The sequence below is a fragment of the Crocodylus siamensis genome, chromosome 3 (genome assembly GCF_052110815.1).
Source record: "Crocodylus siamensis isolate JL-2025a chromosome 3, ASM5211081v1, whole genome shotgun sequence".
NCBI lineage: Eukaryota > Metazoa > Chordata > Crocodylia > Crocodylidae > Crocodylus > Crocodylus siamensis.
The window spans coordinates 168,153,900-168,180,043 of NC_143397.1; the positions used below are offsets into that span (position 1 = coordinate 168,153,900).

At 40.7% G+C, this 26,144-nt stretch overlaps 1 protein-coding gene across 6 annotated transcripts in view; it reads right to left on the reverse strand.

The window, feature by feature from the left end:
- The window catches only part of PTPRM (protein tyrosine phosphatase receptor type M), a 745,518-nt gene that overhangs the window by 214,354 nt on the left and 505,020 nt on the right, over positions 1-26,144 (reverse strand). For 4 of the 6 annotated variants that reach the window (XM_090039712.1, XM_090039713.1, XM_090039714.1 and 1 more), the window contains one exon: positions 17,971-18,103. In XM_090039712.1, the coding sequence (XP_089895838.1) occupies positions 17,971-18,103 (133 nt within the window). Of the gene's footprint in view, positions 1-9,820; positions 9,851-17,970; positions 18,104-26,144 lie in introns of all 6 variants that reach the window. The other 2 variants (XM_090039711.1, XM_090039716.1) reach the window with 1 other exon arrangement.

The following is a 26,144-nucleotide window of genomic DNA, read 5'->3' on the forward strand; positions in this document are numbered from 1 at the left end:
TGGAGTGGTTTTGTCTCTATGTCTGTTTGTATGTATGCTTGTGCATGTCTGCTTGTATGGCTGGTGTGTCCAAGCTTATGTATCTGCTTCATGTAATCAATAAACACAGCATTTTGCCTTATCCCCCTTTTTAAGGCCTCGCTCTTAATTTGAGCTATTGGAAATTTTAAGTAGCACAGACAGATAAGCTGTATGTTCTTGCAGTAGGTGCTATTACATAGCCTCACCACCAGATGGTAGGGAAATAAGGATTAGGGCCTTGTTACATGTTGCACTTTGAGCTGCTCAAATGTTGATGTTAATGCTAGCTTGAGTTCGGAGCAGTCACATCTTAAGGCTGTAAACCTTCTCTGACTGTGCCCCACCTGCACAGCTGTAACTTGCCACTAGAGGACTGGTGAGCCAGGACAGGCTTCTATCCCTGCTCAAGGTAGGAGTGTGAGAGATGGGCTGGGGGGTGGGAACATGAAGCTGGGAGGTAGAGAGTTAATGTGATGGTGGTGGGTAATGAAATGGGAGGTGAAAATAAATGGAGGTAGGGATAGCGTTGAGAAATGGAAGGGTAAAACAAAAAGTTAAAAAAAAATTAAAAAGAAGTAAGAAATAAATTAAAGAAGGTCTCATGTTAATCAACTGGGATTTGGGACTGAGGTATAGGGGTGCCAGTCATGCTTTCTGGTTGGCTGGGAGGTGGGAGCAGTGAGGGGGAGTGCATTTGGCAAGCTACTTCCTCTGCCCCAGAAAGGAAGCCCCAACTCATGAGGACCAGATCTAGCCCCCTACTTTATTCCCCCCATCCCTCTTAGACCCCACTCCTCAACCCATCCATGCCCTGTGACCTGGCTAGCTGGCATGTGCTCTGCAGGCTGTTTGCACAAGGTTGCGCCCCTGGGGGTGGGAAGGTCATGCTTGTAGAGGCAGGAGGGAAAGTTGTCTAGGTGCCAGAACCACTCCCTGGGGAGTAGAGTTCAGGGGGTGGAAAGTTTGTCCACACAGAACAGGAGGGTGGGAGAGGAGGCACTGTATCCTGGGATGCTGGAATATTGCAACTTAGGTAGCCCATCTGTGGGAGCATGAGCTGGGGCAACACAAATCAGAGAAAAACCTGCCTGGAGTTACGTAACTTTAAAGTCATCTAAAGTGTGCTTAAAACTAGTTCCAGGTGTTAACATCTGGACAATCCACGGGCTGAGGACTCCAGGAGCTGCCTAAAATTAACATGCAACAAGGCCCTTAGCTTGTTTCCCATAACAAAGTGCTACCTTGAGACAGCTCTTGACGTGACACAACAGTGTAGCTTGGCGCAGGAACGAATGAATATATACTTGGAGAAATTTCAAAATGGGAACATCAGCTGCTACTTAGAATGCTCAGCAGCTGCATGCTCTTTGCTATGAGTTCAAAAGCCTGTAGAAGTACAAGTGAGATCTTACTGTAACAAATTAAATGGTCAGCTGAATATACCCATGTAAGCAACTTCTCTAAAAATCTCTTTTCACAGGAATGAGCTTTACACATATTTAGAGAAAAGCAACCTTAAGTAAATTCCTCACATTCTCCAAGGTTCTTGCTTCTAGTGCTATCTGCCACCTCAGGGGCAGGCAAAATATGGGCAGATCCATCCTGCCAAGCTATTCTATCTGGCCTGCAGAGCCCCTAAAAAATTTAGAAAATTACTTATCTCTGCGTGGCTGCCTGTCAAGGATGACAAGGCTCAAGTGGCAGCAGGACCAAAGGAGAGCTGGCAGCAGGACCCAACAGCTGAGCAGCAAGGCTCACTTGCCTCTGTCCTGACCCTAGCTGTTCCCCTCCCAGCCCCCAACCAGAAGCCCCTGGCTTCTGGCCTGGTGACCCTCTGGCTGTTCCCCACTCTCTTTCCAAGTAGAAAGCCAGATGATATCGGACGGATGGACAGGGGGAAACCGCTACGATCAGCCCATGCAGCTGGGAACCATGTGGTGCTGGCCAGGGCAGGATGGAGCCAGAGCTGCCGATGGGCAGGGGGAGCAGCAGCAGAGGACAAGCAGGTGGGGTGAGAAGTGGGGGAGAAATGGGGAGCAGCAGGAAGCAGCAGCAGAGGTGGCTGGGAAGTGGTGGCAACAGTGGCGGGCGAGCATGCAGGAGGAAAAGCAGGGAAGTACCAAGGGGTGGCAGCAGCAGGTGGGAGCACGGAGCCCATGCTGGTGCCTTGGGGCTGGTGGGGACCCAGGGTGGGGCAACAGGAGCATGGAGCCTGGGCGCAGGGTCTGCCTGGCTGCATCGCATGAGACTTGCACACAGTCCACAAGAGATGCACATGATGGAGCTGGCAGCCCAGCCCCATCTCTCTCTCCTTTGTCCTTCCCAGCCCCCATAACCCCACACCCTCCCACAGTCCCAACCCCAACCACATACCCACACTCCTCCTTAGAGACAGGTCCTGTCAGACCAACCTGGTGGCCTTCTATGACCAGGTCTCAAAATCCTTAGACACAGATGCAGCAGTGGACATAGTCTTTCTGGACTTTAGGAAGGCCTTCAATACTGTCTTTCACCACATTCTCATTAAAAATGTAGGGGACTGTGGCGTCAACACCTCCACCGTCAATTGGGTCACCAACTGGCTGGAGGGCCGCACTGAGAAAGTGGTGGTGAACGGGTCCTATTTGACCTGGAGAGATGTGGGCAGTGGGTTTCCACAGGGCTTGGTCCTTGGGCCTGCACTGTTCAACATCTTCATCAGCCACTTGTACAGGGGTGTAAAAAGCACCCTGTTCAAATTTGCAGCTGACACTAAGATGTGAGGGGAAGTGGGCACACTAGAAGGGCTGCAATTGGACCTAGACAGGTTACAGGGGTGAGTGGATGAGAACAGGATTAGTTTCAACACTGACAAGTGCAAGGTGATGCACCTGGGGAGAAAGAACCAGCAGCATACCTACAGGCTGGGGAACTCCCTTCTCATCAGTGCAGAGGCAGAAAAGAAACTTGGACTCATTATTGATGCCAAAATAAACATGGGCCGGCAGTGTGGGGATGCAGTCAGGAAAGCCAACTGTACCTTGTCATGCATCCACAGATGCATCTCCAAGGAGGCGATCCTTCCCCTCTATGCGACACTGGTCAGGCCACAGCTGGAGTACTGTGTTCAGTTCTGGGTGCCGCACTTCAGGAGGGATGTGGACAACATGGAGAAGGTCCAGAGAAGGGCCACTTGCATGAGCAAGGGACAGCAGGGCAGGCCCTATGAGGAGAGGCTATGGGACCTGAACCTGTTCAGCCTCCACAAGAGAAGGCTGAGGGGGGATCTAGTGGCCATTTACAAACTAGTCAGGGGGGACCAGCAGGCATTGGAGGAGTCCCTGTTCCGCCGAGCGCTACCAGGTATGACTAGAAGTAATGGTCACAAGCTGGCAGAGGGTAGATTCAGACTAGATATCAGGAGGCGCTACTTCACTGTCAGGGCAGCTAGGATCTGGAACCAACTTCCAAGCAAAGTGGTGCTGGCTCCTACCCTGGGGGTCTTTAAGAGGAGGCTAGATGAACACATTGTCAGGGTCGTTTAACCCCAGTACTCTTTCCTGCCATGGCAAGAGATCGGACTTGATGATCTGCTCAGGTCCCTTCTGACCCTACCAACTATGAAACACTGACCTACCATACCCCCCGCCCCCCACATACACCCCCTTACCACCCATACACAATATACAAGAGTAAGGACGTATTTTGAGCTATTTTGCAATTCCCTTTAGAAACACTATGCAAGCACATATAAATCAGGACAAAATATTTTAAAATAAAATTAGAATAAGTTATAGTAGATGTTTTATTTTTTAGTATATGATTTATTTTTCAGTTTCAAGAGAGCAGCAACTCCGCCCCTCCCAAAAGGAGACTTCTGGGACAAGGGGAGGAACTTCTGGTGACAAAGGTCAGGGATTAGAGCTAGGACTTCTAGTCCTGAGATGGTGACCAGGGGGCAGGGCACCCATCAACAGGTGGGGCTACTCTTGCAGCCCTTGACAGCTCACCAAACTCGTTAAGTGGCCCTCCAACCAAAATAATTGCCTGCCACAGCCTACCTGGAAAATGTATCCAGCTAGACTTTACTGTAACACCTATCTGTGACCGTATATGGGAATATGGATCCAATTCCAGGAGAGACTTTCAAAATAAATGCAAGATTTTTAAACATAATTCCAATATATTTCCTAAAATTCTTAGTACATTTTCTAATGTTACTCCCAAGAATTCAAATCAACTACCTGACTTTCTGGCAATTTAGAGTACTGAAGATAGGGTCTTTTTACAAACATACTACTTTTGCCATAAGACTCTGCAACAGTCGTAATTGCTGTGATGGGTTTAAGAAAAGACACAGATATGGCGTCTGTACGGAGATCTTATTTAGAAGGCCAATCTCCAGCAAAATAAAGCACCAGGAAAAAAAAGAGCGCACGTGACATGCGTGTGCCAGCAGACAGAGAGACTTAGTCCTCCAAGGAGATTCTCTGGGTGCTGGGGCACATTTTAATATTCTAAACAGGTTTGTAGCACCACAAACCGGATGCCCCTTCTCATCTGGATGTGGCCAATTAGGCCACAGAGGATAACTGTGCCTCTATTACTATTAATTTTGAGTTGAAAGTTTTTGTTTATATAATTTGCATTACAATGCTTGTGAAAGTGAATGAAAGAGGTGAATTTTACAGGTGAATAGTTCTGAATTTTGAGCCAAATGAAGAGCATCAGAGTAAGGATAATCTCAAGCAGATTTTCAATGTTGGATTTTATTCTCTTGCAGAAAACCTCTCTGCAGAGGATGAATTTTTCTCAATCCTAGGCCCAAACCATCGAACTGAGCATGGCTGGTTACAGAAGCAGTCATGATAAATTTGGTAATTTCTAGCAACCAACATGATGTATATTTTCTAGGCATAATAGGAGAAGATTTGATTTCACAAGGTAAAATAATGTGAAATGGACCAGTGTCCTTCACAAAAAAAAAATTTTAAATGTCCAGGGTTGAGTAATCTTGCTGAGTAAATCAAAAGAAACCATTTCAGATGCCCAGCTCAAGCTTTGGGCAACAGTAACCAAAACTACTTTTGTAATTGTGACATTTTACCATATTTCCTCATACCACACACCCCTCCCCCCTTCTCTCTGTGCCTTGTTTTGGGGGAAAAAAAGTTTTTCCAAAGACATGGCTGAGAGATTTGAACATATGCAGCAGGTCACTAGCCTTAAGCAACTCCTCAACTGCTGTTCCAGGAACAAGCTAAAGGGTTACGGTGCTCAGTCAAAAGTTACTGCTAATTTGGCAGTGGCTCTGAGAGGTTTAAAACTGTACTCTGCCCCTGCTGTGTGCTGGCCTTTGCTTGGCAGCCATTAGATCACAGCATCTCCATGCTTCTATTGCTTCATTCTTCTGTTCTGGTTAAGAAAACCATTTTTCTTGGATAAGACATGGACCCCAAATCTGGAAATCTGATTTTGGCATTGCAAGACGTATGCGGTATGTGAGTAAATACAGTATGCTCTGCCTGTAGATACCTGGCAAAGTTATTTCCTAACTTACTGCAGTTGGTTACTGCGTCTGTTAGAAGTCCATCCAAAAGGTCAGCCCCCGTCTGTAACTGGAATAGCTCCAATGCCAGTAGCCACCAACTGGGTTAACCCAATCTGGTTCAAAGAGTTTTTTCCCCCCCCTATTTCTGGCATTTACACAAGTGATGTTATTGAGCTGGATGCTGATTAATAACATGAAGGCCTCTGTCTAAATCTCATTAAAAATGAATTCTTATATCATATACCGGCTATTCTAGTTCATCAACTAAACTAAGTGATTAAATGCACTTTTGCTTCTCTGACCAATGTCACTGAGTTCTGTCCATCAAAAAAACAAGTCAGGAGAAAGCAGAATTATGTCAGTGCTAGTTGCCATGCTGAGAAAACAAGTCATTATAAGTGAACGTCACTAATGACATCTTGTCTATTCTTCCTTCTCCCACCCAGAATGAACTGTTAAGTCCAGAGAACTGCTGCAGAGCTAACAAGAATTACAGGAGAATTACTAATATTATGAACAAAAAAAAAATCAAGCTGAAGTAGCTACCCACTCTTGCTTCCAGCCCAAACAATCTGCTACCTGACTGGAGTGAGTGGTATAAAATACAATAGTGACTCAGTCAAAGCGGGGTGGGAAATAGGAGGAAAGGCTCTGGCATAAGCACTCAAAACCATTTTGGAAAAGGATTATTATTGATGGCAGTGCTCAACTCCCTTTGTCTAACATCTTCTGACTGACTAACTAGCAAATACAAGATAAAATGAAATAATTGTCTGCCAAATATGCACAGCTGTAGGCCCACCTCTGATAATCCATCTGCAGTGCAAGGCATCTGCCAACTTTTTTTTTTTCATTTAGGAGGGATTTAGGAGTGGCATTTAATGCAGTCCACTAGGAAAAGAGCACCCACGGCACCTTAGAAAACCACTGAATACAAGACAATGGCAACTATTTTAGAACACAGATTCTTGGACAGTATAACTGACTGGATGTCACATCCAGTGTTTACACTGATTAATCAGTAAACTTTAATATGATAGAAGAGTGATGATGAATTCAGGATGGCACTACATTGCAACCCAACTTTGTGAAGGGCTTTCTTAAAAATAAACAATGTACTAACATTTGTATCAATCTCCTCCTTTCTAAATCAATAAAGAAAAAGAGGAACAAATTCTGCATTGACTTACAACAACCCATGCAAGTTCCCTGAACATAGTGGGTTTGAATGGAGTCAGGATCAGTATAGAATTTGGTCCAATATGTTTTTCCTTTTCAGTGCCTGCTTTTGATTACTGTTGTCTGTTTATTTTCTTCCCCTTCTTCTCATGGCAGAGGACAATAAAAGCCAGTTCTACTTGAAAGACATGGCTCCTCCAGACTATCAAACAGCTGATCTAAACTTCATAAGTTTTCAGAAGAGCAGGTGATCTGCTTTGCCTGGAGCTATTTTGATAGCAATCTGAAGAATCAAGAGAAGCCCCACTATAACTATTAATAAATTGCTCTCTCAACTGTGTTGCTGGTTCTAATGCAGAACTAAGCTCAAATACCAAAGTTGTTATTACCATTACTAAAACTGGATAAAGATTTTGAACGGGACCATTTTTCATTGGGCAATGCAGTTTTATTTAAATTGATTTGTACCGTGGGAACTTGTTGACTGTGCTGATCTTTTCTTTCTTTTTTTTTTGGATGGAGAAAAAGTAAAAAGAAATCAAAATTAGACTTTTTTGTTTCATTTAAAAAATGTCAAATCAATTCACTTTGAAAGGTAAAAACATAGGCTTGACTGTTGTGTTTTAATTAATTTGTTGATATTTAGAATGAATTAAAGTACTGAATTTAATCTGTTTTTCATATGTTATTTAATACTGCCTGAAATACATTACAGTGTTTGACATTCTGAAAACAGAATGTCTAACTGGTCCCATATAAATATTTTTCAGAATGTCTATTACATGGAAAATGTTTAAGTTTTGTCTTTTAATTCTGTATCGGAATTAAAACAAGTTTTGAATATCTCACAGAAAAGAAATTATTTTTCCAGCCATCTGTATTCACTATATATTTTTCTATAATATTGTCTTAAAAACAGTTCAAGACAAGAGTGACTGCTATATTGTGAAGCAGAACACCAAGCAACAAAATAAGAACATTTGAACAAAGAACATTTGAAGCTGTAGGTGTACACCTTGTTGGGGTCGTTTGACCCCAGTACTCTTTCCTGCCTTGGCAGGGGGTCGGACTAGATGATCTACTCAGGTCCCTTCTGACCCTAGAAACTATGAAACTGTGAATTATGAGTTAATTAGCAGTGCTCTTCTACTTAGGAAGTCTGAAGGAGTTTCAATTGATTAAGAGGATTGCAATTTGGTGTTTTAAATTCATTTGATTATAAAGTTTCCAATCTTGGAGTACAATTCTGGTAAGTTACTTAAAAATCCAAAGCTTATCCTTCTCCTTTTTAAAATATGTAATTTAAATTTTTATGTTAAAAGTGGTTTAAAATAGCTTTAATATGAACGAAACCTGAAAAAATGCTAGGATTTTCTAGGGCAAATATGCATATCATTTAATTTTCTTTAAATGACTTTCACTTACATTTACTCTGTTTACTTAATTTTACTATCATTTGTTCTTTTTAACCTCCATGAAGGAGCATCTTGTATAGGTAATCCTTGCCTTCAGCAACTACTTGAAATTATTCCCAATCTTTCCACTGCATTTTTATTTGACTTTTAATTAATATGTATTAGCTGATTTTACTGCTCCAATGGCTGTTGAACACTGCTATTATTGTATATCAACCAGCTTTGGAACAAATGATCTAAAGCTTATACTTCTAGAAACAGGGGAACTGCATGCTAGAGAGGATTCTGCATTAGTCAGATTCTCTTCTTTCCTTGTTTTTAATGTTATTGACTAATTCCCAAACTCCTTAAGGCACAATCAGGGCAAGGAAAGAATAAATCAAACAAAAAACTAAACCTTTTCAGCATTAGACAGTTTACATCAATACATTAAAGTGATGAGATGAACATGTTTAAAACCTTAAAATAATAGAACAAATGTCTTTAGCCAGCCCAACACAGCCTTAAATCCTCAAATTCAAAATAGTTTGGAGAAGCCTTGTTGAACTCTCAAGGTAATAAGCACTATGCTGAGTAGTGAATGTCACCAAGATCAGGCTCCAAGTCAATTTTACTACATCACTGGACATATTCAAGAATCACATTTAATTAAAAAATGTTCCATTATATGAGAGAATGTATCTGCTTTTACTTCCATTAATAATATACAAATAGCTATTCATATTAGCATGTTTAGTATTAAGCTTATGAAAGTACAAAAAATCCAGTTGTGTGATTCATTGAATAAATGCTAATGTCATAAAAGTATCACATCATACCATGGGAGTTTATTTGTGCTCTATCTAGTTTTCTGTATCGCATTTATAACATTTTTACCGCGCGCCTGTGAGATGGAAAATATTATTTTCATATCCTTTTTACAGATGTGGGAATCTTGTCACAGAATCAAGTTCTCATGAGCCTTGGTCTATGCCTTAATAATCAATCTCCACAGCTACCCTTTGCTTCAATTGAAACACATCTTCTGCTATCTTTAGCAGGTAAGGCAACGTTGCTAGATGCCACAACTACCTCATCTCATTCGCTATGCAGTAGAGGGCAGTGAAGGGTGGGGCCCTTTGCAAAACGTATTTTGTGATTAACTATTGATTTCTCTATCAAATAGTTTTACCACAGAAAATGTTTCTTTGTGCCTATACGCTTTCTCTGAAAACACCTAGTGACCCATGATATCTTTGCATTGTATTTATTCATGAAACAGGAGCAAAATGTATCAACAGTGGTCACCAAATCCATGCATGTTTAAACAATGCTGTATTTTCAAAAGAAAAACAGAGAGAGTAAACCTAAATAGATTCTAAAAATAGTTACTTTATATTCTGAAAAGATTTTCTAAAAATTCTAGTGAGAATTATGGTGCCTACAACTGCCAATATAAAAATTAATTGTAGCAATATACTCAAAATACTCCAATACAGCACAAAGCAAAGGAAACCGTAAGAAACTATGTATTTAATTAAAATGATATGAAATTATTGGCTATGTTGTTTTGGGTCTGTGAAACAAACCATGTCTGATTTTCATGAAGGAAGTTGTCTCACTGGCATTCACAACTCATGCACAGAACAACATGGCAGAAAGCATGGCTCTGCTGATGCACAAAGAAGTTACTTACAGGTAGTAAGTGTAGGAGTGATAGCTTCTTCTGCCATGATGGTGGAAGGATTTAGGCAGTGGTGGAAAAGATGAAATGGAAGGAAAGAAAAGCCAATATTAATGTATGAAAAATCAAGATGAACTGAGACCAGAACTGGTGACACAAATGAAAGGTAGCAAGAATGCATCTCAGGCACATCATGCAACATATTCAGAATGGACAGATGACATATCTAATCTTCATAAAACTCTAAGCAGAAACTCACTGAGATGTTAAATTATAGCTGGTTTAAAACATGTCTAATAGCAAAGCAGCATATAATTAGACATATAGTATCTATAACCATACAGTATGTACAGAAATACATAAACATTCACATGTAAGGCATAAAAATATGCTTTTATTTTACATTTTAAATGGTTTGGGAAGAAGGGAATGGCTTCCCTAATGTGTTAGCCAGAATTTTAGGAATAAAATGTTTCAGAATACTTATAAAGTGGCCTCCCTTCCTGCCAGTGCACTATGAAGTTTTTTTGGATGTCTTCTCTTGTTGCTTTCCCTACTTGGACATGTTAAAAAGTAGCTTAGCTGACCGCAGAGACTAGTAAACTGAAACATCCCCTAAAATGTATTTCCAGAAGTCCAAACTGTCAAACAGAAGCATGGATCAGTTTTTCATTGGCTTTTCACTGCAGAAGAAAACCAAATTAACTTAGTCGCCTTGTTGTCTCTGAATTGTTTTTATAAACTTACTTATGTATTTCATCTGGAGGGAAATCCCATGCAAATTTCAATTAAAAGGAATAAAAACTGAAAGTGGGGCTTGCTGCTGGTGCAGATGGACTCTATCCCCATTCTGTCAGCAGAAGGAAGAACCGTCCCTACCTTTTTACCATTTTTGATTATTGAATTAGTAGGTTCTTTGGATCCCCTGCTTCTTTCTCCATACAAGTGTGGATCCAGTGACATCCCCAGCTTACCTCCACCCCAGCAGTCTCATCGTAGGTAGGGTCAGAAGGGACCTGAGCAGATCATCAAGTCCGACCCCCTGCCATGGCAGGAAAGAGTACTGGGGTGAAATGACCCTGGCGAGGTCATTATCTAGCCTCCTCTTGAAGACCCCCAGGGTAGGAGTGAGCACCACTTCCCTTGGAAGTTGGTGCCAGATCCTAGCTGCCCTGACAGTGAAGTAGCGCCTCCTGATATCTAGTCTGAATTTACTCTCTGTCAACTTATGGCCATTATTCCTTGTTGCTCCCGGTAGCGCTTGGGGGAACAGGGACTCTTCCATTGCCTGCTGGTTCCCCTTGGCTAGTTTGTAGACAGCCACCAGATGCCCCCTCAGCCTTCTCTTGTGGAGGCTGAACAGGTTCAGGTCCCATAGCTTCTGCCTTGCTGCCCCCTGATCATGCGGGTGGCCCTCCTCTGGATCCGCTCGATGATGTCCACATCTCTCCTGAAGTGTGGCACCTAGAACTGGACGCAGTACTCCAACTGTGGCCTGACCAGTGTCACACAGAGGGTGAGGATCACCTCCTTGGACCTGCTCATGATGCACATTCTCCTTCATGATAGCACATTCAAAGCCAGTGAGGAACACCACCTGCAATGTGCAAAGTGCACGGGCTCCTTAGCTCATCTGCTCTGCCTAGACCTCTTCCCTCCCCACCTTGAGCCAGAATCCTGAATGCTGGCAAATGCAGACTGCAAAAAGGGGTGATTTTCATTCTAAATAAATTCTAACTACTGATTCTAATTGGAAAGAAGCTTACTATCCTAAACATAGCTACAAATAATGTTCAAGTGGTGGTAAGATGAAAGGCAGAAATAAACTATGCACGTATTTGCAATTTTTACAACACATACATATATCTCTTTAACTATGGGAAAAACCATGTAAACAGGCCTTGCAAAGGATGCTAACTATGTTAACTTGCCTCTAGCTACATGCTGCAGGCACTTTTCTCTTTGAAAACTAGGCTTTCATCAAATTTTCTCTCATCTTCTTTGTTTGAGGATGCCTTTAGAAATATTTCTCAATTTTTATTCCCTTTTTTCTGATTCTAGCAGTATTGTTTAAACACAAGAAGCCAAGTACTGAATATTTAATCACATGTGGCATACTTGCTAAACGCACACCTGTTAAAATTCAGTTTAAAATGAGAGCTAAGAATAGAGTAGCAGGAAGGCTGTGGATACAATCATGCATTTCTTCCTCGGGTATATCTCCTAATATATTTGGTGCCTGAATAAGAAGGGCGAGACTGGACCTTATCAAAATAGTTCAGTTTACCCATATTGCAATGGCAGAGGGGTGTTTTATATGTGGTGTAATCATAATTACCCCTTTTTTCTCTTTTGAAAAATTACTCATTTTTGGTCCTCATTTAGAATCTCATGATACTGCAAACCCTATTCCTTGCCATATGTTGCCATGACAGGGATTTAATGTAATTAGTACAAATGTTCCCATACTTCTAAAAGATGCATAGTAATTTTAGAAACAACAATAAATATAATTAATCAGTGAAGCACTACTGGTACTTCCATACAAAATTCTGCCAAACATGTTATTGAGATAAATTATTCTGTACAGGAAATAGTTGAAAATTCAGGTACTTTAATTTGTGTGAATACATCAAATTACGATTTGATAAAATAGGAGAAAAATTAAATGTCTCAAGCTCAGGTAATTTTTATATTAAGTTCTTATAATATAATCTTGAGGTTTTACACATGACTATCCTTGAAAATTAGATGCCGTTGCTTTTTTCATTTCAAGTAACATGAAGCATCAAACAGGGAAAACACCCAGAAACCTTAAAGAAACAAAACACTAAGACTTATGAAAACATTACTGGTGCCCAACCTTTTGGTTCCCCAGGCCAGATGAGTGGTGTGTAGCCAGATCCCTTGCTGGGTCATGCATGGGGTTGGGCCCCGCATGTCCAGATCAGGCCCCCTTTCACCCTGGCCCAACCCCGTGCTACACTGGCTTGGCCCTATGCACCTGGATTGGCCCTTGTGCACCCCAGCCCAAACCCGCACACCCTGGCCAACCCAGTGACGCATGGATCAAGCCCTGCACTGCTCTGGCTCTGCGAGTCCAATCTAGTGTGCAGGGTCACACTACCTCATCCACAGGTCCAGAAACTTGACTGCAGGGCAATAGCAATAAATGTTGCCACTTTTTGGAGCCCGTGGGGAATCTGGTGGGCTAGATGGCATAGCTCCAAGTGCCAGATCTGGCCCACAGATTGCTGGTTGAGTGCTCCATTTTGAAGCTATTCCTTAGATATTTGCACCCTCCAGCAAAGCACAGTAGGGGACTGCTTGGCCCTCTATCTTCCCATGGCAGGGGTAGGGATGCAGGTGAACTCCCCTGTCCTCAGGTGTCTCAGGAGACTGAAAGAGGACAAAAATGCAGGGAGCTGGAATGCACAGTGACTACATGCTTTTGTGGCCAACTGGAAGTGCTCTGGAGGAGCGGGTGCTGCCTGTCTGCAAGAAACAGAAGCACTCTGAATGTGAAGAGCCCCAAACTGGAGTGAGATTTGGAATGCTTCAAATGCATGTCTGGCCATATCCTGAGTCAGCTCTCTTCATATACTTTTCAGAGAAGAAGGATATTAATCTAGTGGTTTTGGCCAAAATTTTCATCCCTCAGTTACGGATTTTCTGCGTCCGAGGTGGCAGCATTCACCAAATAGATTCTTGTGGGTACTGGTATATTAAACAACTTGAAGTTCTTTGGGATAAAAAAACTTTGTAGATAAAAAAAAAAATAGGCTCCTGTGAAAAGGATGTTAAAATAAGTGCAGCTAGTCACAGGAGAGTCACCCTGTCAGGGGATCTTCCTGGTAATATTGAGCTAGTATAATGGTTTCTGTCCCACCCATAGGAGGCACTGCAAACAGCTTTCCTTATGACCCAGTTGTTCCCAGTTTCTTTACTGACTGCTAGAAACCATTGGCAGGTAGTATAAAACAGTACTGGCCTGACCTACAGCTAGGGATTACCCTGGTACACTGCCAGCCCAGTACGACGGAAGGAAAGGGCACTCCTGAGGGGCACTGAACATGGTGCTGACACTGCACAGAGCCTGCGACTTAAACAGATACGACAGATACACACATCAGACCTATTCGAAAGCTCAGGCACACAGGCAGTTCAGAAGAGAACTAAAGATATGCACGACAAAACAATGGTTTTTATAGAAAGGAAGACTGATCACACACCTCACTCTCAATCTGAAACAGATCCCAACACAATGAAATATTAATAGCTACTGGTGTACTGCACCTCCCACAGCAGCAGCAAGATGGCAGCTCAAGAAGGAACTGCTGCTCCACAGATAAAAACACCCTCAAGCAAACCTTCTTTCATTAACTCTAATTTTTCAACCTCTGTATCTTTTAGAGACGTAACTGAAGTAAAAAGAAATAAAGAAAAGTAAAGAGAAACAACCTAAACAGGTAGACAATAACAGTAAATTGAACTCTCTCCCTAACGTATATGTCCCTGATGTTGTTCCACAAGCCTAAAAATAATTATGGAAAGCACATTTATATGTTGTTTACCAAACCCTGCAGGAACAGTGCTCTCTGTTTCAGTCCATTTTTTTTTTCTAATTCGGCAGACAAAAAAGCTTTCTTGCTGCACTTGGTGTTCAAGGAGATCCTGAGATTTCAGCATAGTTATTCTGGAGCTAGGCGGGAGACTGTGGGTGACTTGCTTGAGCTTGTGCACTGAGACCAGATTCAAAATCCAGTCAGTGGAAAATACCACTGATGTGGATCAAGTCCTAACATAGACAGTTTCAGATTATGTTGGAGAGCAGGAAATCCTTACAGGCCAGCCCATGGTTGTACTATTAACTAATATAGCACAGCCAGCTGTGGCAGCCACCACATCTGAATCCTGGAAGCAGGACTTAGTGACTGGAGCATCAGACTTAAAGGTAACAGGTTAGGTACTATTCTACCCTCTGCCACAGACTCCTAGTGTGACCGTGGGAAGGTAACTTTTTATCTTTCTTTCGCAAACTGAGACACAGAGAAATGAATTACTACTTCATAAAGGCATTGTGAATGCAGATAAATGGCTAGGAGGCTTAAGTATTAAATGGTTATAATGTCTGGATGGTTAAATGTTCTATCAAAGTAACAACTGAAGAGGATTCTTGAGGTGTACCTGTGGCAAACTGCACATTTCATTTTGAACGCTTCTATATGGCATTAAAACCAGCATGAGGTTTTAAAACCTGAGGAATTCTCAAGCTTGCCACAGCATTAACAAGGTGTGGATACTGAATTTTAATGATCAGCCATAAAACTGGACAAACAAGTGTTTGGGAAGACAGGAAGAGAGAATTTGTGGTAACTAACCAACAGATCACCTGGTGGAGCTCTGGAGAAAGGCTGCATTTAAGTTACTGGTGAATCTGGGTGGATTAACAACAGTTATGGGTTAAGTGGACCATGAGGTCCCACTTCCGTGATTGGGTCATATATAGAACGACAGCCTGGGCCTAGGAAGTCTGCCAAGGAGGCCAAGGAAAGAAAGAGTTCTGTAGTTTATCAAGTCTCATGGGAAGAGTGTATAGCTCCAACATGATGGGAACTAATACACCACCTGGCTATGCATCTAGCTGAGGGGATGCTAAGAAGTTATGACAAAAAGGGTTCTCAGATGAAAGATGCCACAAAAGCGCAGGTATTATTCAACCCAGGCCTTAATCATAAGAATCTCTTTAATATAACTGAAGCCCAATTACCAAGGCATATAGTAATCACATAGTGATGTTTCCTCCACTGAGAAGCAGCCACAGTAATGTAACATTTGTAATGTATTGGTATTGCACTTAACATTACAAGTGTTCTGAGCTTCCAAGACATGCATAATACTCACATGGTAAACAAACCTAGGGGAAAACATAGCATTGACTGGCTCAGTGGTTTAATGCACCAATAATACCTTACTGAATAACCAGTTTGTCTTTTGCAACAGTATTTTGTAAAAGAATTCTCAGATGTGGGTTTTTTCAGTTATAGCGCTTTCAGTTTAGTCACAGATTCAAAAAGTCTCATTGCTTTCAAAATACCTTTCTGGATCTGGCCCCAAAGCAGGCTGTATGGTACCCATTTGTCCCAATGTCAATAAGTGTTATAATTAAGCCTATGATGGAGAGAGAGAACCAGTGCCCTCCCCAACATTCAGCCCACCAAAATCCTTCCCATCTACCTATAGCTCTGCCTCTCCCATGGAAGCAGCAGCAGAGCAGCAACAGCAGAGTGGCCCAGCCAACCAAAGGCTCACTCATACTCATTGAGTCAGTAATCATGGGCCTCTTCCCACTCTCTTAGCAGCTCTTCTTGGACTACAGGAATAGCTGGAGTAGAAGGCACTCTAAAATGTGTTTATTCTGCTTTTTGGCTTGATTTGTTATGAGTGACAATCTAGACTTAGAAGTGGAATCAGACAGGTGTTGCAAGCAGGTCACGTTTCAGTATGCAAGACTGGCAAGGCAATGTGGAGAGCCTTACTGACTGCATGTCAGCATTGTGTTATCCTGTAGCAAGGGTTTGTCTGCCTCAGCTTTTTAAGGTAAATTGGAAAATACGATTGCTGCAAAAAATGAAAAGTGAACATACAGACAGAGAAGGTAACACTTTTGAGAACAGATCTTACCCTTGCTACATCAGGTAAACCCAGCAGTATATTGGCATGGTCTGAGTTCTGCACCACTGTTCCACTGTCCCAGATAATACTTAGTGCGGTGTTTAAGTTTCCTCTTTTCTTAATGGAGGCTTCAACCGCCCCTTCTCGTTACTGTAGGGGTCACTCCCCTTCTTCAGGCCCCATACCATAATTTCTTCTCCAGAAATTTTCTGTTTACTTCCACAGCCCCATCATTATTTCCCATTAAAAAAACAAAAAACCAAATACCTGTAGGTTGTACACTAGTGTACCACCTAGATGCCATCTATTTAACCGTAACTTTTGATATGTTCCAAACTTAGCAGTATTACAGGCTGCTTGAGGTTTGGATATCTCAGATCCATTATGCAAACATGTACCTGCAATTCAATCACCACCCTACTATCAAGACATTGGGTCTAGCAAAATTGAGCCTGAGTTGTCTTTAAGGGAGGGAAGGGAACCCCAGAGGGTAACTGGAAGACCAAAGTTGGAGTTGCAGGTGACTAAAGGTGGAAGGCATGCGTTACAGGAGAGGACTCAAATGAAAAACACATCCTAATCCACATCCTTTTAACTGCTGGCAAATCAGACTACCCATTCCTTCAAATATCCCTAACAACCTCCAGAGCTGCAAAAGTTCTCTCACACCAGGATATAGCCCCATTCCTTGATTTAAACTGTTACTGAAATTCTCTAAACCTAGGCTACATCCTTCGTCTCCTAACTGCCATATTTTCCCTTCCCTTGCCATGAGATGTTCCTTTACAGCCTCCCTTTATACTATCCACAAACACAATAGAGTTTAAAAGGGGGGAGGGGAGATATTTTTATTGCCATAGCAGCATTCAAATTATATTCAAAGCAGAAAGATCTTGAGCCTGCTTTTAGAAACATTCAGCATGATTACAACAGTATCATTTTCATTTGCTTTCCTAGAATCAAATTTATGCAGAACAATATGGACTCAGTTCATACCACAAATCATTTTAGCTCCCCAATCCACTTCCTATTTGACCAAGGTTTTCTTTTACATTCAAAATGGGCAACTTTCTCAAGACGCCTATGGGAAATCAAACTATATCCAACTTTCATCTGACCTACTTGATACAGCAAAGGCTTGCTCTACCAGGAAAAAGATACTGTTCTTCTATTTTTTGGGTCCATCATGCAGTACTAATGCATAGTGTGAGTATCATTAACCTTGGGTTGTTTTCCTTCTATCGCACAAAGCCACAAACATTAATTCACAGAAAATGCTGCAGGACGGAAAACTCATATTTCACCATTTCATAAAATACCCTTCAGCGTATTTTTCAGGCTTCAGGGAAAACAAAGCACAATTTCCTTAAAACTGTGGAAAAGGGCAGTAAGGTGCCTGGATACTTTGGCCTGTATCAAACTGAAAGCTGCTATAGGAGAAGCTGTGACAAAATTATGCACACAGAAAACATCTACTAATTGCTCACCTTTTCTTCATTACCAGCACAATTCCCAGAAATATAATAACGAACAGCAAGATGCCTGCAATGACTCCAGCAATTTTAACAGTGTGGTCTGTCTGCTTCTCTGGTTCTGGGTCTGGTTTCCGAGTGGCAGCTCCTAGGAAAGGAGTGAATTGAAAGGAGGAGGGAAAAAAAGAAGAAAGACATTACACTTTTTATTCTGTTAAATTTAACAGTCAGTAGTCATAAGACTTATCAGAGCCAACAAATAGCAATGCTTAGATTTTTCTTTAAATGCATTCACATGTATAAAAAGGAACATAATTGTTCATAGTATTCCATAATATTTTGTTAAAGCACAATACAAGTTGGATACCCATGCCTAACCCTTCTATGAGAGCCTCTTCAGAGATACAATTTTCTATATTTTATCTGTGCTGGCTCCCTGGTCTTCCTGCCATTTAAAAAACTTGCTAACAACACAATAACTATCCTAAGCCTGTACCCAAATTTGATTTGTTGGAACATTTTCCTCAATTATTTTTCATAAATGAAGCAGTAATTTCACAACATATTAGCTTAAACACCTGGAAAAGTGAGATAAGCTCATTTACCATGCATTTTACCAGCAATTGTTTTTTTACACAATAGACTTTTTTTTTGCCTTTGGAAATCTAAATCTAGGTCACATCTGGTAGGCAAAAGACTCCTTCTAAGCAATTTATTCACAAAGTGGGAAGCAGCTGATGATCACACCACTGGCACCCACATTTAATATCTGTTTAAATGAGATAACCAGTGCCTTACAGCAGCTACTGTCTTAGCTTTTCCAGATTCCCCATTTAAAAAAAAAAAACAACCCACCATTTGAACTGTTTACTGCATAATGTGATGGAACGTCAAATCCATGTCTGATGAAATATCCATTTCCCCAGCTAAATGAGTTCAGGATGAAAAATGTTAAAAGGAGCTATGTTCAATAAACTGAATGCATTTTTGAGGGCTTCTACCTTTTTAATCAAAACACTACAATATCCATCATTTGAAGCACCACGTCACCTTTACAAAGTGGACAGATAGTTCTGGGAATAGGAATTTGTATAGCAACTTTCTCTGGCAGATTTTTTAGGGAGAGGGGAAGGAAGGATAAAATCCAATTATACTATATCAGTTGAGGACCAGTACTCCCATCACATACACACAGTTCTATCAAAGACTGTGAAAGCCCCAATTACAGTCTATTTCTCCTTTTGTTTACTTTGTTGCAAAAAATTTGCTGTGGTGATAAATTTGCATTGAGGCTATACTATCATGAGAAGTAGGGATATATTTTCAAGCGCCATAATCATATTTTAAAGGTGCTCTGTAGCCATCATCTTTCTCGGTTATGATAAGCCAGATTTTCAAAATAAGTTAATAACTTACTTTGATGCCAAAATGTGAAATTAATTCTTTAGAAAATTCTACCCATAGCCTCTCTATGAAGGACAACCTAGAGAAAGTTATTTGTTCTCCATGGGCCCAATTCTACCATGCTTATTCCGGCTAATATCTTACCTATCAATTAGTACCATATCAATACATGCAAATTCTTAAGTAATAAAAGGTATAACCTCGATACACATAAGGGAAGCAGAATCTGGCTTTATATTTTTGGCCACAATCCTGCATAAAATTTTGTTCTAAACAGATCCATTTTTAATTCCCCTGTGTCATATAAAGGATTTTTCTCATAAAAAAAATATCCCTATTACTGTAATTTATACAGAACACAAAGTGTGTTAGGTATTTAGGAGATACCTAGAATATCTTCCTAGTGCAGAAACGCAGCTGTTGAGCTGAAATTGGCAGGTGGGAAACAGTAAATCAAGTGTGATGCAAATGACAACGGATGATATGGAGTTTGCAGTTCTATTTTAAATATACAACCCAGGTCAGGGGAAATGCAAATTCAACCAATACCAAGCTCTAGGTTTTCAAATTTCATTTGAAAGATCTATCTCCCTTCTCAAACTCTCATCTTCATGCTCTGCTCCATGCTGCCTTGTAGGCCTGGAACACCATTCAGCTTCGACTGTGCAAGGCGAACACTCACATTTCAAATCCCTCTAAACAATTTTGTTCTTAGTCCATTAAAACTACCAGCTGGAATATGCTGGACTAATAAATGAACATGGTCAACATGAAAACAAAAAAAAAGAAAAATCTTGCTACATTCTGAGATAGTGATGCACCATTTCTATATCCAACACCTCCTTCCATGACTGATCAGGGTTTGGAGTACATGAGTTCTGCTATGGTTACAATACCCAGAGGAAAGAACTAGCCAGTATCCCACCTTGAGCACAAGCAACCTTATTGTACAACTGCCTTTTTGGGGTTGATGGCTGTACTGGGGGATTCTAAACCATACAGGCACTCCTGGTCTTTTAATACACTGGGGCTGCGAAGCTTAGACCTGGGACATCAGAACTGCCATGCAGAAGCATAGTCTGCCTCATCCCACCCATCTAGGCTAGCGTCCCATCTCAGTGGCTCGCATTGTTTTCTTCAGAAGATATAAGTAATGGCAACAAATGGCAGTGGTGGAACACACTCTCTCCCATGAGTAAATTTGTAACAGTTAGGGATTGCTTCAAACTCTGACATGTTAAAGGTTTATATCCCATTTCAAGCTCTTAGCATAATTAATATAAATCAATTTATATTATCATCCAATCTCCTTTTGAACATTATTTAATTCCTGGCCTTTGGTGATCTGATCTGATGATGAATTCTACATTTAATCAGGTTTGAATTTTCTACCTTTTAAATTCTTTGAATTGTCCTTGGTTCTTGTGTTACAAGGGGAAGAGAAGATCCTGAATTACCTTGTGTGCCATTCACCACTTTCTATATTTTAGTATGTTTTATTTACTTCCGTTTAAAGAAAACAATACCAATAATTTCAGTTTCCCTTCATATGAGACTTTTCCAAGGCCTATAATTTTTCATGAGAAAGATTAGAGTGGTATTGGAGTGTTTTTGAAGCCATGACAGTTGAGGAAATGGTTGAGAGAAAAGGATTTCTGTGGTATCTTTCATTGGACTAAACCTATGGTTGGGAGAGCTGCTGAACAAACTTTCAGGCATCGAGTGCCCTTGATCGGAGGAAGGGCACTTGATGCCCAAAAACTTGTCCAACAGTTCTCTCAACTATATATATAGCTGTCTAATAAAAGATATCACAAGAAATCCTTGCCTCTCAGATATTTCCTCGAGCACCGTGGCTTCAACAACATGCCAACCCTAGTCTAATCTTTCTTGTCACCCTTCCTAGAACTTCCTCTTATTCTGTATTCTCTCTGAAATGGGTAAGCAGTACTGTACAGTATTCTCTATAAGGATGTACCACTAATTTATCTGATCATTTGGAGTCATATTTACATTTTGCTACTCCACTCTTTTAGATAGTTAATAAGTACATTGTACTATACCTGTCCTAACTTAGAATCTTGAAATACATGGTTAAGCCACTCACCAAGATGAAAACTGCTAATTTTCATACTCTTTGTTTCTTTTCTGAGCCAATTTTGATCCATCATTACTTAGTCTATTTAAAGCCTAAATAAATTATGTGTACCAATATTCCTTTATCTACTACTTCATGGACATGTTCACAAAGAATCCTAAGAGATCAGTAAAACATAATTTCACTTTACGGAAACAATATTGATTATATCCTATCATATAATGATCTTATATCTGGAAGTTTTTCTATTTTTTATAATTGTGTTCAAACAATTTATCAGGGGTATACTTAAGACTTCCTCTTTTTTGGGCCCTGAATCAGTCTGAAACCATTAAAAAATATATAATGAAAGATTTGCAACTCTCCAATCCTCCAGTACAGTACAGATTTTTAATGAGATACTGTATATATTTATAAACAATATACTCAGCCACTTAATTATGTTTCTTCAGAACTTGTGGTTGTCTTTCACTCAGGGTCTAAAGACATATTGCTTGGTTTTATCAATTATTTCTGACACCTCAATCTATGATAGCACCTTATTTTTCTTACCAGAAAACAGGAGTTCAAAGGAAGGTGTATCACTAACATACTCTGTAATGAAGAATGACTTATTTCATATCTTGGCAATGTCCTTTTCCTTCTCAATTGCTTCCTTTATCCTTTCCTAAATTCAGTAAACTCAGGGAAAATATTTCCCCAGGCTTCCTCTTTCTGATAAACTGGAATAACTTAATCTTTCTAATTTTAATATCTGTAGCCCTCTTTTTTTTTTTTTTTTTTTTTTTTTTTACATATTGCCTGTTCTCCAAGGACTTTAGTAGGGTTAGATTTTGAAAGCTGAAAGAGATCTTTTTGGCTCAATAATCTCTCAACATTTGCTGATTTAGCCAAACAAATTTATTTCTTGCCTTCCTGGTTCCCTTTTGGTTCAGTGTCTTCTGGAACTTGGTGATTATTCCCTTTCTAAAATTTAGTTGTCACTTTTTTGGTACCTTCCCTTTTGGCTTTGGATACTGAAGGCATTATAAGTATTACCTAGTCGCTCAGCTACTGTTTGTTATGAACTAATTCCTGCAGAGCAATTCTGCTACTGCTCCATGGCTTGGAGGATAGGGTGGAAAATTCTTCTTTCCCCCAGTAGAGCTCTAATTGCTAAGTCAATTACTTTGGCTGGATATGGTGGAAAGAATTTGTCCCTTTTATGTCCAAATAGGTTTGCCTGTCTATTTAAGCTGTAAGGACCCAGGGCAGGAAATGACCCTTCACCTGTGACTTGCAAATATGCATGGACCATGTTGGTTATCACATAATGATAGATAATAAATAAAAATCTCCTGTATGTAGCTCAAGGGTTCAATGTATGCCATATAACTAATCCTTATTAAAATTGGAGCTAAACAAATCGATAGAACTAACTAAGGAAACAGAATTGCATTTTTTCTAAATTACATGTCAAGGTTGAGGAAAATTTCCTTCAATAATAAAGGGACACTGTGCCAAATCAATGCAAACAATATGAAAACAAGTGAAGGAATAGATCTTATGTTTGTTTAAAAATTACTAAAGCTTGAACCTACTTGCTTTGGAATTTATATTAAGTGCCTTCTAAAAAAAGATAATTGGGTCACTCTAGATAAATCAACAGTCATCAAAATAAATCCAGCCCAATGGCCAGGAGCTGTGACACATTTTTGCAAATGGGTACAACAGTGGAATAGGACAAAAATAGCTACCACAAAAAATAATTTCTGATTGTTTTAACTGAAGTCCAACTAATACAAAATCTCTGGGTTGTGTTTCTTATTTATTCAAATTAATAAAGAATACCTTCCTTTATTAAGACAGAATGGTCTCACTATTTCCCCATTCAAAGCTCACTGGTTAGTTGGTTTCTACTTCTGGTCTGCACCTTTAAGCTCTCTTAAAGTATATGCTCAAAAAGTCACTTCCAAGCTTTTTCCAACTAAATTTCTTTTACATGTGTTCCATCGCCTGATGTAATGGCTAAGTTTAAAAGACTCCAAGATAATAGTTAGTCTAGACTGCCTTAGTCTCCAATGAAACTTACGTTTCCCATTAGAACCAAGCTATGGCTTTTTTTTGCAATAACTATTGACCTGTGTTACATAGAAACTGGTAAATGTCCATCTGCTTCTCCCTTGGGCAGAGTAAATGATCACACCTACAAGATTTCATACTCTTTCGAGGCATGCAATCAAATTATTATGCAGGCAGCGTGAGCCAAGTATTATCACTTTCAGCACCTACTTTTAACTCATTTCACAGAGCAGGTCAGGAAAATGAAATGTTATACCCCTGTGTGACAGCTGCATTGTGATTAGGCAGCTGAAATCATGCAAAATGGGACAGGGCAGAATGTAGGCACAGATGTGTGATGCTGTCTGATTATCCATCACAAGGGCCCTATCGTTCCTGCCACGCAGCAATAGGATTGAAGAGATCAGAAACTTCCATTTTAAAGGCGCCCATCAAATCCTCCAAGGTCACTGCCAAGTACAGGCATGGGTGGGGAAGCTACTATTATCACTACTCTCTATTATTTGTATTATACTATCACCTAGGAGCTCCAAATGAGACTGGGAGCTCTACTGTGCTAGAAGCAGTACAAACACAAAGCAAGACAGCATGTGCCCTCAAAAAGGATACAATCTAATTGAGGAAAGCTGTAATAAGTGGGTGTAACAACAGTTAGAAAGAACAGGAGAAGCACAGGAGGTAAATACGTATCAAAAAACATACTTAAAGAGATTAAATGAGCATCAGAAATCCCTCCAGCCCATCCAGCTACCTGACATCACTTGGCATTTCTTATGAGTATCTCAGCAAAGTGGATTTTGAGGAGGGACTGGAAGACAGATAGGGCAGAATTGTCATGGATGAATTTAGGATGAGTGTTTCATGCATAAAGAGCATAAACTGAGGGCAGTAAAGAAGCTTGTTACAAAAGTAGATGAATAACATTGCTTCCGGCTAATGATAGGGTGTGGTGAAAGGCAACATGATAAGATAGGAAAGCATACAAGCTGTCACCTGAGTGATATAGATTGTCAATACAGAAAAAATCATTGTGGATGAAGAAGTCTTTTTTGTGAATACAAAGATACCCACAGAGATGAGATCCACAGTTAAGAGGTCAAATCCTTTGTCCAAGGGCTGACAAAAAACTAACTTTGTTCCTAAAGGGGGTGGCAGCTAAAAATTTGTGTCAGTTTCCTTAATTCATTTTCTCCTCACATGGGTATTTTTTCCATGGGAATGGATGATTTGGCCATAATTTCTAAGTCTGTAGCATCAACAGCGTTGTTCTGAGAAGACATGTTAGTCTAAAATCCTTTGATTTGAGTTTTGGGTTTGGTCCATATCCCAGGATTTTAGACTGGACCTGGAGAAGACCCAAAACACACACAAATTTGTAGATGAAATGAATTACCACCCCAGCTAGGCTGTTTACATTGTAAGTAACTGGCATTCAGTCCTCATCTGCTAGCCAGCATGGATTCTGCTCACAAAAGTCTTTGTTTTATTACTACTGGTACAGCTCCAGCTAGCGTAGAAAGTCTCTTGTCCTCCTGCTTCCCTCTTGTCATTGTTTGTTTTCAATTCAATGTCCTTATTTCTTCTTTGAAACTATATTGCCTTTTTGCCCATATGGTAGAAGTTACAAGCTGCTGATGGACCCTGGGCAGGGTATAGTTTTGACAGAAGGTGGTTTTTGATCAACAGATCTTTTTCCCACTCAAGTCCATGTTTTGAATATGTTAGTTTTGTAAATGCTTTGGCTTAATGGTTTGTTTCAGTTTTCTTTTTGCATTATTTTTACCACAGGAGGATTTAGGAATTCAAAAAAAGGAGGTGTGGGACATGCCAATAGCATGACACTCCCCCCCAACACTTGGCACCCCTTCCCCTCAGGCATTCAGTGCCACCTTCCCTTCTCTCTCTTCCTTTTCCCAACCCCTACAGCAAGGGTTTGCCCCTGGGCATAGGGGCTAGGGACAGACATTCAAAAAGCCCAGGCCTGAACAGATTCACTCTTTTCAGGTTAGTCTAAGCTGTGCAGCTTAAACTGCTTAATAGCTGGACAGACATATTGTGTTAAACCAGGAAATGCAGGCATATGGGTCAAGGCAGAAGCCGGGGGGTGCTACAGCATGCCTACCAGCCACTGCCAAAGAGGAGGGAAGAGAGACCTCGCCACTCCCTGCTGGAGCAGAGTGGTCATGGCCAGGCACCAGCCAGGGCTAGCGCATAGGGGATGGGGAAAAAAATCCTCTCTCTGAAACAAGGGATTGAACACAGCAATTTGCAAAGCATACAGCAGGGAACTACCAAAAATCTTTGCCTAAGCTAAGATACAGCCCAGTAAAACACAGCATACACAACTTAATCTAACTTAAAGTGTAAACCAGAAAGAAAAGAGTTAGTTTTACTAATCCTGAGGGCAGTATCTCCTTGCAGACAGGCATTGGAAAGCCTTTGTTTATATGTTCTGCTTTATAATGTAAATGTAGTTCTCTGCATTCTTTGGTGCAACTTCTCTTAACTAAATCTCCAGCATGTGTGATCACTGATGATTGTCAGGTCTTTGCCAACACTTTCCACCTCTCAGTCTGGTCCTGCAAGTCTTAGCTATGGGCTCAGAGCTGCAGTAGGGCTTGGACCT